At 36.4% G+C, this 18,641-nt stretch overlaps 2 protein-coding genes and 1 pseudogene across 2 annotated transcripts; 1 reads left to right on the top strand and 2 right to left on the bottom strand.

The window, feature by feature from the left end:
- Window positions 1–33: 33 nt before the first annotated feature.
- LOC100123820 (myogenesis-regulating glycosidase) lies at window positions 34–3,414 on the top strand. The gene is made up of 6 exons (XM_001607502.6): window positions 34–531; window positions 986–1,126; window positions 1,200–2,129; window positions 2,201–2,724; window positions 2,796–2,952; window positions 3,033–3,414. The coding sequence occupies exons 1-6, from the start codon at window positions 510–512 to the stop codon at window positions 3,215–3,217; spliced, it is 1,959 nt and encodes a 652-aa protein (XP_001607552.1). The 5' UTR covers window positions 34–509; the 3' UTR covers window positions 3,218–3,414.
- Window positions 35–8,155, bottom strand: LOC100123822 (centrosomal protein of 120 kDa). Its single transcript, XM_008209122.4, has 14 exons — window positions 7,211–8,155; window positions 6,778–6,925; window positions 6,462–6,708; window positions 5,864–6,386; window positions 5,600–5,790; window positions 5,316–5,539; window positions 4,972–5,215; window positions 4,763–4,892; window positions 4,596–4,684; window positions 4,231–4,512; window positions 3,832–4,160; window positions 3,038–3,762; window positions 2,705–2,965; window positions 35–283 (listed from the first exon to the last, which is right to left on the bottom strand). The coding sequence occupies exons 1-12, from the start codon at window positions 7,260–7,262 to the stop codon at window positions 3,417–3,419; spliced, it is 2,805 nt and encodes a 934-aa protein (XP_008207344.1). The 5' UTR covers window positions 7,263–8,155; the 3' UTR covers window positions 35–283; window positions 2,705–2,965; window positions 3,038–3,416.
- A 510-nt stretch (window positions 8,156–8,665) lies between these two features.
- Window positions 8,666–10,852, bottom strand: LOC103316299 (annotated as a pseudogene).
- Window positions 10,853–18,641: the final 7,789 nt, after the last annotated feature.

The raw sequence follows: 18,641 nt of genomic DNA, 5'->3' as shown, positions 1-18,641 counted from the left end.
GAATCTCAATCAAAGCCGAGGGAAAACACTTCCATCAATCTTACTGCGAATGTTTGTTGATACAGTTGGTTTACACAGGGTCATATACACACACACGCGCGGAAAAACATCAGAGTAATCTATCGATCGCATGCTGTTCTTGGACGATCCGTGTTATCTTTACAGCTCCGAGAGTCGCTTCAATTCGATCACCTCGTCAGTCGATGTCCATCCGTGGAAAAAAGTGCATCGCAAACTGTGTGACACCGTCGTGGGAAGGAAGTGTCACTGTTGTGGATTCGATCTGGAAAAAAAAAATTCTGTTGTAGTAATATCGTGACTATTGAGATAATACCGGCAGATCATTTAAAAAGTTAGATTCTAATCTCGCCGTTTATCAGGGGCTTCTATGACGGTGTGGAGTTACACCTTACTTGAAAACTGATAGTAGTGAGAAAAAAGTTATTGGGTAGACATATAAAATGAATAGTTACTGACCGGTATTCAGTCAGTGCTTCCGTTTTCGCAAAATGAGGCTGCTCGCGTTTGCTGGTAAGAGAAACTTAGTGTATAGTTCAAAGTTTTGGGAGATTTCTTAAGTTTGAGTCGGTGAAAGCGTTATTGCGTGATATATTGAAAAGAGTGAACATTGATTTTGATCTTTCAAAATTCGAATTCCTTCGAAGGTTTTTGTATTTGGGTCAGAAATCATAAATTGATTGTTCGGAGAACAGGGGATTTATTCTGATAATAAAGTTATATTGTTTCGGCTTTGCAATGATATTGTTTTTAGATAAGATTGACGTGAAAAGTACACCTACGCGGTAAATTTACCTACGATAATGCTTTTATTGATCTCGAGTTTAACTGGTATTTTCAAATATTTGTGATGCTCTTTTATAAGGCTCAACTACAAGATAAAATATCGATAAAACAATAAGCGTATCCATTCACTTCTTTAAAATTTTAAATTAACGAGGATACATTTTTTTTTCTTTTCTTAAAGGGCTACTGGCTTTACTGGCCACTAACAGCCTGTGCTACGGGCAAGTGCGTTCGGCGACTGCAGTTACGAAAAAATTCAAGACCGGCGACGTTGATATTCAAGTCATAAGCAATAAGGTCGTCTTAAATGTTCGAAAGAATGGTAAGTCCTTTATTATAATTCTTTGCCATTTCGATATCGCGTGAAGTTAAATGCATTGTTCATCTCTCTACAGATGGAGCGAACCTTCAAAATACCCTCTACATCAAAGACGCCAAGAACACGGCTACGCTCAAGATCGAGCAGGATTGCGAAAAGCTGACGACTTGCATAATGACTGGTAACATCACCCATACCAAGATCAAAGCCGACCGCGACAGCGAGATCATCACTATCAAGCGTGTGGTGAATAACCCAGACGTCGAGATAATCGACTGCTACAAGCTCGAGGAACACACGGAGTGGTTTGGTGGACCCCAACTTCGTTATCAACACTGGCCCATCCAGCACATGTACTACGAGGATGTGCCATATGTTCCAACACATCCGCAGAACATGGCTTTGGCTGAAAGATACTGGCTGTCCAACCGAGGAATTTACATCTACGTGGATGAGAAAGATCCACTGTTCCTCGATCAGAACAACTACAAGGATAAGCACCTGTGTCTGATATCCAAGAATAAGGATCCGTACAGCAGGAGACCCAACATCACGCTCAACTACGAGATTGGTGTTTATCCAGATCCAAGACTGGCCCACGAGAGTGTTATCAAGAGGCACTTTGATAAACCCACGGGACATCCGAACGAGATTATGGTGACACATCCTATTTGGTCCACTTGGGCTAGATACAAGGTCAACGTTAACGACGAGACCGTCAGGAAGTTCGCCGAAGAGATCTTGAGTAACGGTTTCAACAACAGCCAGATCGAGATCGACGATAATTGGGAAACTTGCTACGGATCGGCTACATTCGATACCAAAAAGTTCCCGGATATAAAGAAGCTTTTAGCCGATCTGAAGAAGAAGAAGTTCAGAGTCACGCTATGGATCCATCCTTTTATCAATGAGAAGTGTAATGATGGTGAGAGCTATGATTATGCTCTGAAGAATGGTTACCTCGTCACGAACACCAAGGGCGAAGTGCACACGAGCTGGTGGCAAGGTGGGTATTCTTTACGTCATTACTGCAAATACAAAATTGAAATGTAATTTAATTCTGGAATAATTTCAAAGGAGTCGACGCAGCTGCGATAGACTTTACAAACCCAAAGGCTGTTGCATGGTGGGTGGGTCGCTTGAAGAAGCTCGAGCAACTTGGCATCGACAGCTTCAAATTCGACGCTGGTGAAGTCTCGTGGCTGCCTCAACCTCCGAAACTAACGGGTCCAATTGACTTAATACCTGGCATCTATACTTTGAACTACACGTCTAACTTGGCGAAGCACTTCGACGACAATATCGAGGCTCGAGTGGGCTGGAGAACCCAAGGTCTTCCAATCTTCGTCAGAATGATCGACAAGGACACCAGATGGACCTGGAACAACGGACTGCCAACTTTAATCACGACTCTGCTTCAGATGAATCTTAACGGATACGTGTTTGTCCTGCCGGACATGATCGGCGGTAATGGATACGTCGGCAACTCGTTCAACGACACCGAGCTGCCTTCGAAGGAGATTTTCATTAGGTGGTTGCAAGCCAATGTTTTCATGCCGTCCTTACAATATTCATTCGTACCTTGGGACTTTGACGCTGAGGTAAGTTCACTGACTAAAAAATTTTTCAGTATTTGTCGATGGAAAGTTTTATTTTTGAACTTCATTTTCAGACTATCACCATCTGCAAGACTTTCACTGATCTGCACGCTAAGATAGCGCCGAAGATAGTGGCTCTCATGAAGAAAGCAGTGGAGACAGGAGCGCCTGTCAATCCACCCATCTGGTGGGTTGATCCTTTGAACATGCCAGCCCACCAAATCAACGACGGTATGCTTCCTTTCTAATATTAAATATTTTTCATTAAATTCTTGCATAAATACCTAATTTTTTATGAACATGAATTTCAGAATACCTTCTCGGAGAAGAAATCCTGGTAGCGCCAGTGATCGAAGAGGGCGCACTCAGTCGCGACGTCTACCTTCCCACAGGTAACTGGAAGGACGCGAATAGTGATAAACTTTACGCTGGTCCTATGTGGCTTAACGACTATCCGGCTCCACTCAACGTTCTTCCTTACTTCTACAAAGTTTGACAAAAGAATCACCGATTTCTGCAGTAGTTTTTGGTATCTCTTAACTTTATACATTATTCACGTATGTACAAATTTATGTTGATGCACTCACATATGCATTTACACACGATTATAATTTAAAAGTCGATGACTCATTATGTACAATTAACTTATAAGACTCTTGTGGCATTAAATTTTCCTATGAAAAACAAAATTAACATCAGCTTTTCATTAATATCGATCTTATTTCTGCGTTCAGTTTAATTATGACTCCGTCTTCGCTAGTGAAGTTGCCATTTTTTAAAAGAGAATCACGCTTCTCTATGAGCATATTGAGCTTTCCGTCACTCGAACTGGAATTTGTTGATATATCTGATCTTGGATAGTTTCGATCGTTATTCGAGCATATATCAGTTAGCGAATTCAATATACGATCACTGGTATTTGATTTGAAATACTGTAGACCGGATTCTGGGTGCATTATGTCAATTTCTCGCTGTATTTGGTTTAAAGCCATTTGATCATAAGTAAGAGCGGTCGAGTCGGCATGTAAAATCTCTTCCAAACTGAAAAAAAATCATATTGTTATTGACTAAATAATTTAAAGCTAAAACAAGCTGTTCCAAAGGACATACTCTAAGTTATCTAGTTCAGTTTTACTGTTTCTTATTTGGCACTCAACGGCTTGTTGATTTTCCATTTTTAGCATATGTATCTCTTTGACAGCCTTACTCCATTGTTCTTTAAAAAATGCTTTACTCCTTTGAGCCTTGTCCAATTTTTCCTCTAGATTTTTCAATTGTTGTAATACAGACGTTGTTTGATCTTCAGTCAATGATGCTTTCTTATGCGCTTCTATTTTTTCGTTTTGATCGCGTCGAATCTTTTCTAGTTCATAGTTTTTCTCGTTCAAAAGTTCGATTTGTGAAAGTAAGCTTCTGTTCTGCTCTTCCAAACTCATGAGCTGTAAAATTGTAAAAATTGAAATAAATGCAAAAAATTTATGTAATTTATACGATATACTTTATAACTACTTTTGACGAAAATTCCTCTTGCATTTTTTGGAGAGCATTTTGCAACTGGTGTAATTTTCGATCGTATTTCCACTGTAGCTCTTCGTTAGCTTGTATCAATTTTGTTTCCTTTTCTAAACTCTGAATTTTTCGTGTTCGTAAATCTTCAGTAGCTTTGCTTAAATTGCTAGCCAAAACTTTGCATTGTTCAACGTTTGTTGCTAATTGCGATTCCAAACATGCACGTCGCCTTTGCCATTCCTCATTTAGTAATCTCAAGTGCATTTCCTCTTTTTTCCGTAACTTTATATTAAAAAATTAAAAGTGTTATTAAGTTAATAATGATTCAAAAGCAGCACCGAAATTAAACAAATTTTATCTCATACCTCATCTTTGAACATCTCTTTTTGCCTTTCCTTCCAAGTTTCTAACTCGTCTACGATTTTATAAGCCAAACTGTTGTCCAATACTGTTTCTAAAAATATTATCGATTCGTTATAATCAGTTGCAAAATCTTAATCCAGCATTTATGGTACAGAAGAATAATATTTACCCGGTGTTCCTTTCTGGATCCTATTTAATGCTGAGAGATTATAATCCTCAAGAACCATAGTTATCTCGGCATTTCCAATTTCCTTACGCATATGACAATCTACAAGTGAATCTACATAATGACATTCTGGCTGCAATTTAATTTTTACCTTTTAATTTGATAATTTAAAATTATTGCGATTAAATATGTATTTGTTTACATGGCATTACCTTTTCTCCAACAAACAATCTTTTGACATCCAAGGATATTTGGGCAATACATTTTCTTTCACTAAAAGTTGTATCAGAAATATTGATTTTAGGAGCAAATGTCGTCAATAACTGTTCTATTTCATCAGAAGGAGATATGAAATGCAATTTACACTTGACATCTTTCAGTTGTATAGTTTGTTCTGCTGTGACTGAAACACTTTTACTAATGGTAGTAATTATCTCACCATGAGGATGATAAAATCTGCAATATAGTAATTTTAATTTAGTATAGTAATTATTTGATTATTTTCGTCGAACTAAACAAAACATTATGTACTTTTATTTATTTATTCATTTAGTACCTGAATTCGATATTTTTTACATCAGATTTAGAATCAAAAAACTTGATGGAGTCCAGATGAACATTCAAACAGTAACTGTTATGATTACTTGTAGGTTTAGAGACATTTTCCATACTATGATGCAAGCCATTATTCATTATGGATGTATTTTTGTGATGTGCAGATCTTTCAGGAAAATGAATCATTTTTTCCAACGATGATACACTTGGTACTCTGTTATGGAACTTGAAATTAAAAAATTAAAATATATTGCAATGCTATTTTCTAAGTTAATAATCACTTACATTTGAGTGACTCTTTTGTCCTTCAAAATAGTTGTGTTGTTTTAGTAGTGAAACAGGATTATTCTGTGCTACCTGTGGTCTTGGTGAGTAATGATAATTAGATATATTTCCCTCGCTGGTCACACCCTTTGATTCTATACTTTGCAATTGTACATGGATTTTCAAACTTGGTAATTTATCAATTTCTTCACCTTTAAATAATAAATTAATCAATTACTTTGAATTATAGAAATCGGTATAGTGATTATAAAGAATCAAAATTACCTCCTCTTCTATAATCTCCCTTACATTCCTTAGAATGGAGATTCTTAAAGACACAGTAATGATCTAGCGCAGAAGTAGCATTTTTGTTCAGTTGCCTAAATTCCTGTAGACTACTTGTAGTTATTAAAAACCGTAAATCAACTTCTGATTGCCCTATCATGAAGCTTTTGTGCTTTAATTTGACAAAAAAATGTGGCTTGGTGTACAGATAGTTCATGAGTACAGTCATAGATGTTCTTATTTTTATCGTTATTTTTTCATTAATCAATATTTTATCAAATTCTGGTCTGAATGGCTTAAGTTTGATTATAGTGTCAAAAACATTGTAACTGAAGGCAAAATCATTATTTCCATTTTCTTTAAATTCTTGGTTCAAGTAATTTAAATTAGTTGCAGCTTCAGTTATGATATTTAACAAAAACATGTCATGGCAAGTTTCTAATGGACCCAGTTGTATTAGACATTCATCTTCAAGCCACACAGGTGCAATATCTGAATAAATTGATTTAGGCAGTGCATCTTCCTAAATAGTAAACAATCATAAGTATAGACAAAAGTAACTGATTGTGAATGAATATCGAAAAGAAAATACCTTTACCTTAGACATCAGATTATTAGTTTTTTCTTTGATAATCAAATAAAGCAGCAACTGTGGTTTACAGTTGTTGAAGTCATTCCTCACTCCTAGTATATTATGCCAATTCGTTTTGATATTTGATTCTTTATCACGATGAATGATTTGGGCACACCGTACACTAAGTAAAATATATCCAAGCTTTTCGCGACTGCCATTGTCATTAACGGCGTAACATTCGACTTTTATTGGAGTTTGATTACATCTCATTCTGCAGCAAGTAAAATGGTTACTTACAACGCATGCATAGATTTTGCTGATTCTCTATCAATGTACTTACTTTCTCAAAGCATTCTTATCCGTATCCCATATCAAATCTGTAGCATACTGAGGATTACAATCTGGTTGAATTTTCTTAGTTTCAAGGCAGTGACCATTTAAAGTTGCTATAATGATTGTTGGCTTCAGGACTCTATCGAAATGACTTCCTAAAATAAATTATAACGGTTTTTTCAATTCTGATGAGTATTTTTTACAAAACCTTATGAAATGACTTGTTGATTAAATACTTTTTTACAATACAGATGCTGTATTTTAAGTGTAATTTGTGTAAAGCAAAATATTCAGTGCTACAAACTTTGCTGTATAATAGAGAAGTTAAATAGCACGAAATTGTAATAAAAAATTTTAATTATTTAGAGAGCATCGATTCAAATGATAATATCAACAAGTGATTCAGGTTAACTTCAGTAAAATCACGACACATCGCTTACCCTCCTTTACTCCTAGAATTAGTTGTAAATTTGGACTGGTGAAATCTTCCATTATTGGTCACAGCATTTGTACGCAAAAAAATATAAAAATAAACCATCAAAACTTGTAAAATTGTGACAAAAAACCGACACGGTCTGGACAGACTATGCTCGCGTTGCTATGGTTACGCTGTGGCAACGCCATTTTTGGCGCCAATTCGTTTCTATACATATAGGTATACCTAAGTGGTCTCCGACTCTCCCCGTCGGTAATTTTTATAAAACAATTTACTTCTATATTAGTTGGTTGCGAATTGTTGATGAAGCTTAGTTGTATTAGGTGTCAAATAACGTTTCTTTAGAGGTTACCTATCAATCAGATATTCAGCTTCCAGCATATCCACTGCAGCAACATGCAGGTGAACTTTTCGACATATATAAGTATAATAGGAGAGCGAAAACAAAAGCCAGAAGCTACACTAATCGTAACAATCGAAAACAATAGAATCATATATTTGTTGTCGAGCTATTGCGTGTAGCGTTTTTTATTTTAAACTCATTTCAGATGACTTGATTAAATAACAAAACAATAAAATAAATATGACAGATGGATCAAGCGTTTTGCAACACAATAAGTACATACACTTGAACGAACTTTAATTTATTTATATTTATGAAGATGATAGATGGACGGATACCTATACAGGTTACATGATGCGTAAAAAGTATGGATCTCACAATGAAATTTTATTTCAATACTGGAAGCAAAAAATGTGAAATCTTCTTACGTAAAAGGAGCGTATAACGTATTAAAAATATTAAAATAAACAATTTTAAGCACTTTATTATAAAAATTAAAAAATAAAACTATTTTGTTCCTTACATTCCCGGTGTTGTCGGTGTCCTCTCTTGAAAAAGAGATGACCGGGTGTTGTGAAGCCGTTAATAAAGCGATTTGACTGATACAAAAACGAATATCCAGTTTAAATGAAGTTGCGATTTTGAACAATTTCTAATCTCGAGAAAGTAGAGCGCGCATTAAATTTAGCTAGAATAAGAGTAATATTTTTAAAGATGCAGCTGTAATTTTTTAACATGCTAAACATCGTACAATTTAAAAAATCTGCGAGTAATGTTTAATTAGAATATCATAACGAGTACTATTAGAAGAATGTAAACTTTGAAAAAAAAAATAATTTTGCAGGGTCTAAACCACGATAATGGTTTCACGGAGTAAGTTTTTTTCAGTAAAATCTTTTTATCTTTAAGTTATAATAAATATCTAAGTCGCACAAGGAAATTTTTACTTTGTGTATTTATTTTCAAGTTCGCAATAAATATTTTCATTTTTTTCCGGTGTTTTATTATAATCATATTTGGACCAAGAAAAAATATTGCGGCATATATAGATAACGAACAAATATTATATTAAGAAAAATTCAAATAAATTTTATTAAGATTAATTTACACTGCAGTTTGACGAGTCTGCTGTATACTGTGTTCACAATAGTATCAAATGTGTAAATCTTTAACTACCTAACTAAAATTAACTAGGAATTGTATCATCATAGCTTTTTGTCAAATCTTTCAGAACAGCTAAAACTGCATTTGGATTGTCTGCTGGTGCCTGCAAAAGGTAAACGAATTAAAACAAAAATACATTAAATTCGTTTGAAATAAGATTTGTTCGCGTACCGAATGTCCTGCTCTATTAATCCAAAACATTTTTAAATTTCCACACTGTTTAACGTAACCCTCGATTACATTATTTATAACAAGTGGTTTCCTTGTAGCGACGAACCATTCAGTCGAGTTCTTCCATTTAAGGCTATCCAACCATTTTACAGTTCCTTTAAAAATGTTCTTCGTTAAAATTTTTACACATTTGAAAGAATCAATGAGTGATTTAAGTTACAAATTGAAAACAAAAATCTATACCTGACGTTGGGCATACAGCATCGAGTTGGCCACTGTATACGTATACTTTAATGTCCGTAAAATTTAGTAAATGTTCGACTGAACAAAATTAAATTTTGGTTTAAATTAATCATGAAAATATACACATTGTACTGCATTTATAAAGTTAATGAAATTAAATTAAATTACTTTGGTCGGTCACAGCTTTCATATAATCGTTACCCAGCATTAACATAATTTCGTGTCTCATGAGTTCAAAAGTAGAGTTTAAACCTAGAGTTTCTTTAACTTGATGGTTCATCAAAAAATTAATCTCACTGTAGTCAATTCCGCTGTGATTTTTTTCTAAAAATTAAATTTTCAATATCACATTTTATCTTACATATTCGACGTTGGTTTGATTTACCGTTCTCAACAGGTGGCATTTTAGATAATACGTTATACATGTTTATTGACGGATCATTTTTAATTTTGGCAATCTTAATTGCCAATGCGAAAGATTCTAACCAACTATTAGTTTTCACGTATTCTTCTAACATTTTGTAGTTCCGTTTCAGCGATTCATAAGTGCGGGTGTCCATTAGTCCCTTGAAAATAAATCATAAAATCAATACTTAATATTTCGTATCTAAATATATATATTTAATAGAATATTCGTACCATTTGATACAAAAAGTCGGTACTTGCAGGAAAACTGTGAATTGGAGAAACGCCAGAATTTCCAAGAGCTATTCCTTTGAAATTGCTTTTAATCAGATTATTTTTCTGTTTCTGTTAAAAATTAAAAAAAAAAACGATCACTAATTACAATATTGTTGATTACTCTACAAAAAATATTTGTAACGCTTACTTCGTACCAAACTTCAGCCAATTTTACAGTGAACTTTCCCCCAAAAGATTCACCAATGACGTATGCAGGTGTATCGCTAAATGTAGGAAATCTTTCGTAGAAATTTTTCATACATACAAAAAGATCGGCTGTTACCTGTTCCAGATCTGTTACTAATTTATCGGAGGAATCGACATAACTGAAACCAGTGCCAACTGGATTATCGATAAACAGTATATTGTAGTATTTTACCTATTAAACAAAAATTCTAGTTATGCTTTATTTTAACATTGTATTCTTCGTAATATGATATATAAATGTACCCATGTATAGTTTCTTGGCTGCAAATTTTGATCCAAAGGTCCAAGTTCCAAAAAATTTCCATACCCTGTTGACGAGCCACCGGGACCTCCTTGCAACCAAATAATCAAAGGTTTCTCGTGGTAACCTAAGCTAACATTGGCGGTTGTATAGTACAGCCACCAAAAAGTGTGTGCTCCTGGCCGAACGGTTGTATACCCCCATTCTTGCTCTCCTGGTCCGAAGCCAACCCTTCCTTAAATTAAAGATATAGTTTGGATTTTTCCGTTCTTTAGTCCGAACTCGAACTAATCGGAGATTTACACTATTTAAAATTTATCTAGCGAGTGCGTTTTTTTATGACAAACTAGACTCGCTAAGCTCTGTAAGTAGTTTCAAGATTCAATTTTGCATGTAAGAAACCATTTTGTCTCTTTCGCCACCTATCAAAACTGCACGCTCTTGTTATTTGAAAATGCAGGTGCGAATCTTTCATACTTATCTACACATAATTGCTATGAAAATTCACTATTTTATAAAAACGTTTTGTTTTACTCACCTTGAACGTACGTAATCAGCCATACAATTTGTATTGTTAATACTGCTTTGGGTATCATTTTCGAACTAACGAAATGCTTGTAATTGTTTTCTTAATATTATGTTCTTGAATGAAAATTTATAATTCTACAGCTGGACGAGTCTACAAATGATAAAATAAAGAATATATGCACTGGCGACAGTCAACTAAATTGAAAATTCAATAATTATTGACTGCTCAATTTTTAATAACTTTCAAATAAAATCACTATATCACTGGCTTCTACAGAAATAGTAAAATTTATAGGCGTAGAAACTCGTTCTAGTACAGTTCGATGCGTACTGCAGCGTTTTCAAAAAGATCCCTAGCGTCGGTTTAGTAAAAGGGGGAGTTCACTAAACCAGAAAAAAAAAACGTGATTGGCTGCCAATGCGAAAGTTGGAGGTGTGTTATAGAAAGAAAATTTTATACCTGCGCTTAAAAAGGGAACAGCTTAAGAAAAGGCTTTTCATAAGATCGTGCAGCTGCTGCATTTTCTACGAAGAGGGGGATCCCTACCATTATAACGTATTCGTTTACACATCAGATTTAAAATTAACAACATTGTTTATTAAATATTAAACGAATATAAGCATAAATTATACAAAATTGTTTAGCTATTTATTTACACTTAATCTCCTATTCGTTCATTTTTCGCCTCAAAAAGTAAAAATTTGTTCAGAATGCTTCAATAAACTATTGTTCATGTGTGCTTTATCAACTCGTTGAGCTAGCCAGTAAATTCTTAATGACTGTGTGTACTGCTGCTGGATTGTCCGATGTTGCCTACATTTGAGAGAATTTAGTTTTGAAAATTTTAAAATTAGATCTATAGATATAGCCGATCAATTATCAATTTCATACCATATGTCCTGCTCTATTGATCCAATACATTTTCAGTCTGTCGAACTGCTTCACGTAGCCTTCAATTACACCATTAACGACCATTGGCTGCCTTTTGGCAGATTTCCAATTCTCATCGTGTTCCCATTGCAAATCTTCTAACCAATTTAATGTACCTGCATATCGATAACTTCTATTTAATAAATTATCTCCGCGTTATATTTTCTAAATTCTCTTACCCACAGAATTAACGGCGACGTCCAACTGTCCGTTGAATACATAAACGAGAAGATCGGTAGCATTCAGCAACTTTTCCACTGAAAACCGCAGCATTATCAATAATATTAGATACATTTATCAATAAAAAGAATTCCGATAAAAATTTAAATTAAACACGGCGTGTATACCTTGTGTTATGACAGGCTTCATGAAATCTTCTTCCAACATTTGGTTAACAACGCCGGCTGTATGCCCCCAGAAAAAGTCTAAATTAAGTCTTTGTTTCACCACCGTGTTCATGAAAATCGCGAGTTGATTCACGATATCCCTGTAGCTCCCATAAATCACTTGATCATATGGATCACCGTTTAATTCCAATATCGATATAACATTGTAGAGATCGATACTGTTTGTCTCGTTGTAAATTATAGAATCCATTTGGAAGAGAAGTCTCGAAGCCTCGACCCAACTTCCCTTATCGCAAGATTCTTTAATTCTGAGGGAGGCATTGTTTATTTTTTCGTAGCCATACCTGTCTACCATACCCTTGAAAGATTTAGATTTAATTTTTTTGGTCTTCGTGTATAAGATATGATGTTCAATTGAAAATTAAAATATACCATGTATAGGAGAGATTGCGCATATTCCAGGACCGAATGAATAGGAGAAATCCAAGGACTTCCCAGAGCTATTCCTTTCAAGTTACTTCTTATTGTTCCTTTTATTTGTTTCTTAAAAATAAATATTTATTTAAATAATAAGATGAGATGTATGACAGTATTGAGCAAGCGCATACTTATCATTAAAATAATAATTAAATGAATCAAATTATGCAGGCAATCTTGGTTATTTATACGCAATCATATTAGCGAGTATATACCTCATGCCAAATATTGACAAATTCAACAGTCATTTTTTTAATGTTTAGGTAGAATAGGCTCAAATAAATGACTCAAGTTCGTTGATAATTGCTTCCGTTTATTTAACCACTCACACCTTCACCTCGAGTCTTCTATACTCGGTACAATACACGGTATAAATTATCCACCACTCTTAGCGCAGCCCAAAGACCTGTTCACAGCAGATGCGACACAATATTGCTGGACGGACCGATATTTACGCCGCTTATATACGCGTCATACACACACAGACTCACGGACCTTTGATACATACATACGCACTTACGTGCTGAAAAGAGAGTTACGCGAGTGGGGATAAGAAAACGTTGGACCTATACTCACCTAGATACATAAATATCCCATTCGTACTTACACACTAGAAAATACGGAAAATACGCTTTCAATACTTCCCCTTTTTACGTATTTTACCAAAATGATTTTATGCGCTAAGGTGTACTAGCCCTATCCCCTTGCACATTCTCTCATGACAATTTCTCGTTAGTGCTTTTGTGAATACATCGGCGAGTTGACACTCTGTTGATACATATTTTACATCAATTTCTCCTCTCTCATATTTTTCTCTTATAAAGTGACATCGGATGTCAATGTGCTTTGTGCGTTTGTGCATTACGGGATTTTTGACTAACTTGATTGCACTTTGGTTGTCTACATTCAAAACTGTCGCACTTGCACAAGGACATCCGACGCCACTCAATAATCTTCGCAACCAAATTGCCTCTCTCGATGCTAAACTCGCGGCTACATATTCAGCCTCAGTTGTGCTAAGTGCTACGTCTTTTTGACGACCTACATTCCAGGACATTGGACCCCCACACATTTTAAAAACAAAACCAGACGTCGATTTTCGCGTCAGCTGATCGCCCGCAAAATCGGAATCACAATAGCCAACAAGTAGTGGTTCGCTTTCGTTAGATGTATATAGGATTCCCATATGTAAAGAGCCTTTCAAATATTTTAAAACTCTTTTTGCTAATTCCCAATGGGTTCTATTAAAATTATTCAAGAAACGGCTCAATACATTAACAGCATAGGCTATGTCTGGACGCGATACAACTGTCAAAAACATTAGAGAGCCTATTAGCTCTCTGTACGGCAATTTTTCGATTTGCTGAGAATGTTGCTGCACCTCTGACGAAATAGCATTTTTCTCCATAGGTGTGCTTACAGAATTTGCATCTGTCATGTTGAACTTTTCCAAGACTTTACTTGCATATTCGGCTTGGTGCAGAAACATTGTCTTATTTACCCTATCACGCACAATTTTAAGACCGACAAAGTTATCGACATCACTTACAGTAATCTGGAATTTATTTCGCAGAGAGTCTAAAATTTCACTTAATACATCTTTGTCCTCTGTTAAAACTAAACCGTCGTCTACAAATAACAACAAAAACACTTTTACATTTCTCTTTACCGCTATAAAGATCGAGCTATCTATATCACTACATTTAAAATCTAAACTAAACAAAAAATTCTTAAAAGTCTCGTTCCAGCATCTGGACGCTTGTTTCAGGCCGTATAGGGACTTATTGAGCCGGCACACATATTCCTCTTTACCGCTGTTGATTTGTAGTCCCTCAGGAATCTTCATGTACACCTCTTCTTCTAACTTGCCATGCAGAAATGCCGTTGTCACATCAAACTGTACAATTTCAAGATCCCGATGAGTGGCTATCGCAAGCATAACTCGGAGTGCATCGTAACGGATTACTGGAGAGAAGGTTTCGTTAAAATCGATGCCATACTCTTGTCTGAAACCTCTCGCACATAGACGTGCCTTGTACCGATTTTCTTTTCCAGCTTTCGGATCTTGTACTTTAAATATCCACCTCGAATCTATGACTTTTCGTCCTTGCGGTCGAGGTACAATAGTCCACGTACCATTTCTTTCGTGGGCGAGCAATTCTTCTTGAATAGCCTGAGTCCATTTTGTAGCATCTGGAGATTCTATCGCTTCCTGGTACGTTGCTGGTTCATACTCTGTGACATTTCCTTCATACCGTTCGGGTTTCTTGATATTTTCTCTTACTCTCAGTTGGCGACATGAGGAGAAAATTGAAGGATCCACTGCGTCGTTTTTCTTTCTCGTAGTCTGTTTGTTGACAGTTTTCTTCATAGTTGTTGGTCCTTCTTGGGTTACGTCCGCAGTAGATTCATCAGCACCTTCTGTTGAATCGCTGGAAATCCTTTGATATGCATTGTCAACAGGATTCTCAACCATTTCTTCCCCGTCGCATGAAGGCAATGGCAAAGTGGCTTGAACCTGTTGATATTCATTGGCACAACAATTTTCATTTTCAACAAATGTAACATTCCGGGAAACAAATACCTTTCTTGTTTTATAATCGTACAATCTATAATTCCGTGATTCGTCCTGATAACCAACGAAAATGCTTTTCTTTGCCTTCGCATCCAGCTTATCTCGAAGCATCTTTGGCACATGTGCATAAGCCGGCACACCAAAAACTTTGAGATGCGAATAATCAGGCTTCCTGCCTATCCAGCACTCATAGGGCGTTGTCTCTGGCCTTTTACTCGTGGCTGTCATGTTGAGAACGTATACTGCTGTATTTACAGCCTCAGCCCATAAATACTTCGGTACCTGGCGATGCAGCATCATGGTTCGAGCACTCTCGACCACGGTTCTATTTTCTCTCTCAACTTTTCCATTTTGCTGGGGTGTGTATGGCGCAGTCGTTTCCAGCCTGATGCCTTTTTGCGCTAGAAATTTCTTCATTTGTCCGTTACAATATTCTCGTCCATTGTCTGTATGAAGCACCTTGATACGACAGTTGAATTTATTATAAATAAGACGTTCTACTTCTTTAAACTTATCAAAAACGTCTGACTTATGCTTAATAAAATACACAAGCCTGTAACTGGACGCATCATCTTTAAATAGCACAAAATACCTAGCACCCTTTATGGAGTTTGTCAACATCGGCCCGCATACATCGCTGTAGATGCACTCTCCCATTTTCCACTGTCGATGCTCAACTTCCTTCTTGAAGGGTAGAATATGGGCTTTACCCATCTGGCAGGCTTCACATACAAAATCTTCTACGTCGCTTATCTTGACTCCTTCAATGACGCCATTTTTTATCATCTCTTGAAGAGTTCGTCTATTCACATGGCCTGCTCGTTCATGCCATTGTTGAAGGCTGCTGGCCGAGAGATGAGCTTCACATTGAGCAACAGATCTAAAAAACATTCGATAAATTCCATTATTCTGTTTTTCTCCTTGCGCGACCACGGAGCCGTCCAAACATATTTTCACAACGTTGTCATAAAAGGATACCTCGTAACCAAGGGCCGTACATACACCAATGGAAAATAAATTTTTCTTTAATTCCGGAATGTATAATACATTTTCAATTCGACCGCGATGCCATTTTCCGTTTAAAAATTTCTCAATAATGATTGTACCGGAGCCTCTTACGTCGCACACCTTGTTATTTCCAAGTACAATTGTGGCACCATGTTCTGAGGTGAAAGAAGAAAACCAATCACGCCTGTAAGTCATATGTCGCGATGCGCCACTATCGCCAATCCAGATCTCCGACGAGTCCGATTTCATAAGCCGTTCAATTTCTTGGTGTGTAGCGGCTTTTTCACGCGAGAAATTATCATCGATAGTGGTAACGAAAGCACTTACATGATCGGATTTGTCTTTTGGAGTATCGGCTTGTTTACCTTTCGTGTTTCTTCTACGACGACAAAATCTCATGATGTGGCCTGGCTTCTTACAATTGTGGCATATTACCTGCGATAAATTTCGATAGCCCTCGCGTCTTGTGTTTTGATTATTGCCAGTCTCTCTACTTGCCTTGTTTACATGTCGCACATTCGAAACCGTAAATGCGCCTGTTTCGTTCTCTTCCGTCTCGCTTAGCCGTCTCTCTTCCTTTATTAGCCTCTCTTGAAGGTTATCAATATTTTGCTTGTCGCTATCAACACTGTCCCAAGCTGTAATAAGACTGCTGTATTTCGACGGCAAGCTTCCGAGAATTTTTGCGATTACGCCGGCTTCTGAAATTTTCTCACCCAAGTCTTCTAGCGTCCTTGCCATATTTTGAATTTTTGTAACGAATGCTATAGCCGGTTCACTAGTTTCCATTTTGCAGGTATAAAATTTTTGCAATAGCGTCGATCTATTTGTTGCCGACTTGTGCTCGTGTATGAGAGTCATTTTCATCCACATCTCGTTGGCAGTTTCGCATGTAATACAGGACTCTAACTGATTTATTTCCATCGCAGACGAGAGTATGCACATGGCTTTGGCGTTGTCTTTTAACCATTTCTCTTCCTTTTCTTGATCGTAGCCAGTTTCGCCGCTGCGCACTCTTTTCTTCGTCCCGAGCACAATGTCGTATACGCTATTTGCTGTGAGCACTGCGCGCATTTGGAATTTCCAAACCTGATAGTTTGTACCATCGAACTTGGTAAAATGATAATTGGAGTGTTCTTGAGACATCTTGATTTCTTGATAAATTACTTCACAAAACTTTACTTGCCACGTATTTCTCCGTCTATTCTCGTCGCGAGCCTGGGCCCATAACCTTTTAATGTTTAGGTAGAATAGGCTCAAATAAATGACTCAAGTTCGTTGATAATTGCTTCCGTTTATTTAACCACTCACACCTTCACCTCGAGTCTTCTATACTCGGTACAATACACGGTATAAATTATCCACCACTCTTAGCGCAGCCCAAAGACCTGTTCACAGCAGATGCGACACAATATTGCTGGACGGACCGATATTTACGCCGCTTATATACGCGTCATACACACACAGACTCACGGACCTTTGATACATACATACGCACTTACGTGCTGAAAAGAGAGTTACGCGAGTGGGGATAAGAAAACGTTGGACCTATACTCACCTAGATACATAAATATCCCATTCGTACTTACACACTAGAAAATACGGAAAATACGCTTTCAATACATTTTCCCACCATAAGATTCCGTGACAACGTATGTGGGAGTATCGGCGAATTTTGGAAACTTATTGTAGAATTCCGTCATAAATTCTAAAAGGTCGACCGCTATTTGCCTATTTGTTTTGCTGTAATGGTGAGGATGCTCGACATAACTGAATCCGGTACCGACTGGACTGTCAATGAATAATACGTTATAACTTTTTACCTAAATAAATAAAATTCTCAAAAAAATATAACTAATTTCAATGAATAAATAAATAATTCAATTAACAATGGAAGTACTATTATATCAATCGATCAAATACCCATGTGTGATTTCGAGGCTCCAAATTCAAATCGAAAGGTCCCAATTGCATAAAGTTTCCATAACCAGTGGACGACTGTCCTGGACCCCCTTGAAGCCAAATTATCAAGGGTTTTTCGTAATAGTTCTCACTGACATCCGCAGTTGTGAAAAAAAGCCACCAAAACATGTGCGCGTACTCTCGAACCTTGATGTATCCCCAATCCTGTTCACCTTCGCTGAAGCCTTTTTTTGCTTCAAAATGAAAAATTCGTTAAATGAACGAAAAATTTGCATTTTTTGAACGTAAATTAAAAAAAAAATTTAATTACCACTGCTAGCACTGAAAAGGCACAGAAACAAAACAAAAATTAAAACCTTCATATTTCCGAAGCTTACGCTCGCGCGAAAATTGAAGGACGACGGTACCGAACTTAATTAAAGCGCTTTGTGAAGATGAGCAGCTCATGTGAACCAAAAAACCTTATCTTTTATGTTATTCAATCGAGGGGAACAAGTACAAATATTGAATGCAATTTAGAATGGCATAAATAATTACAATATAAAGACACGCGTCAATCCGTTTAACTGTGAAATGCTAATGTCGCTCTTTATACT

This window comes from Nasonia vitripennis, chromosome 5 (genome assembly GCF_009193385.2).
Source record: "Nasonia vitripennis strain AsymCx chromosome 5, Nvit_psr_1.1, whole genome shotgun sequence".
Taxonomy (NCBI): Eukaryota; Metazoa; Arthropoda; class Insecta; order Hymenoptera; family Pteromalidae; genus Nasonia; species Nasonia vitripennis.
The sequence above is the reverse complement of the archived record's forward strand: the minus strand, read 5'-3'. Positions and strand labels throughout refer to the sequence as shown.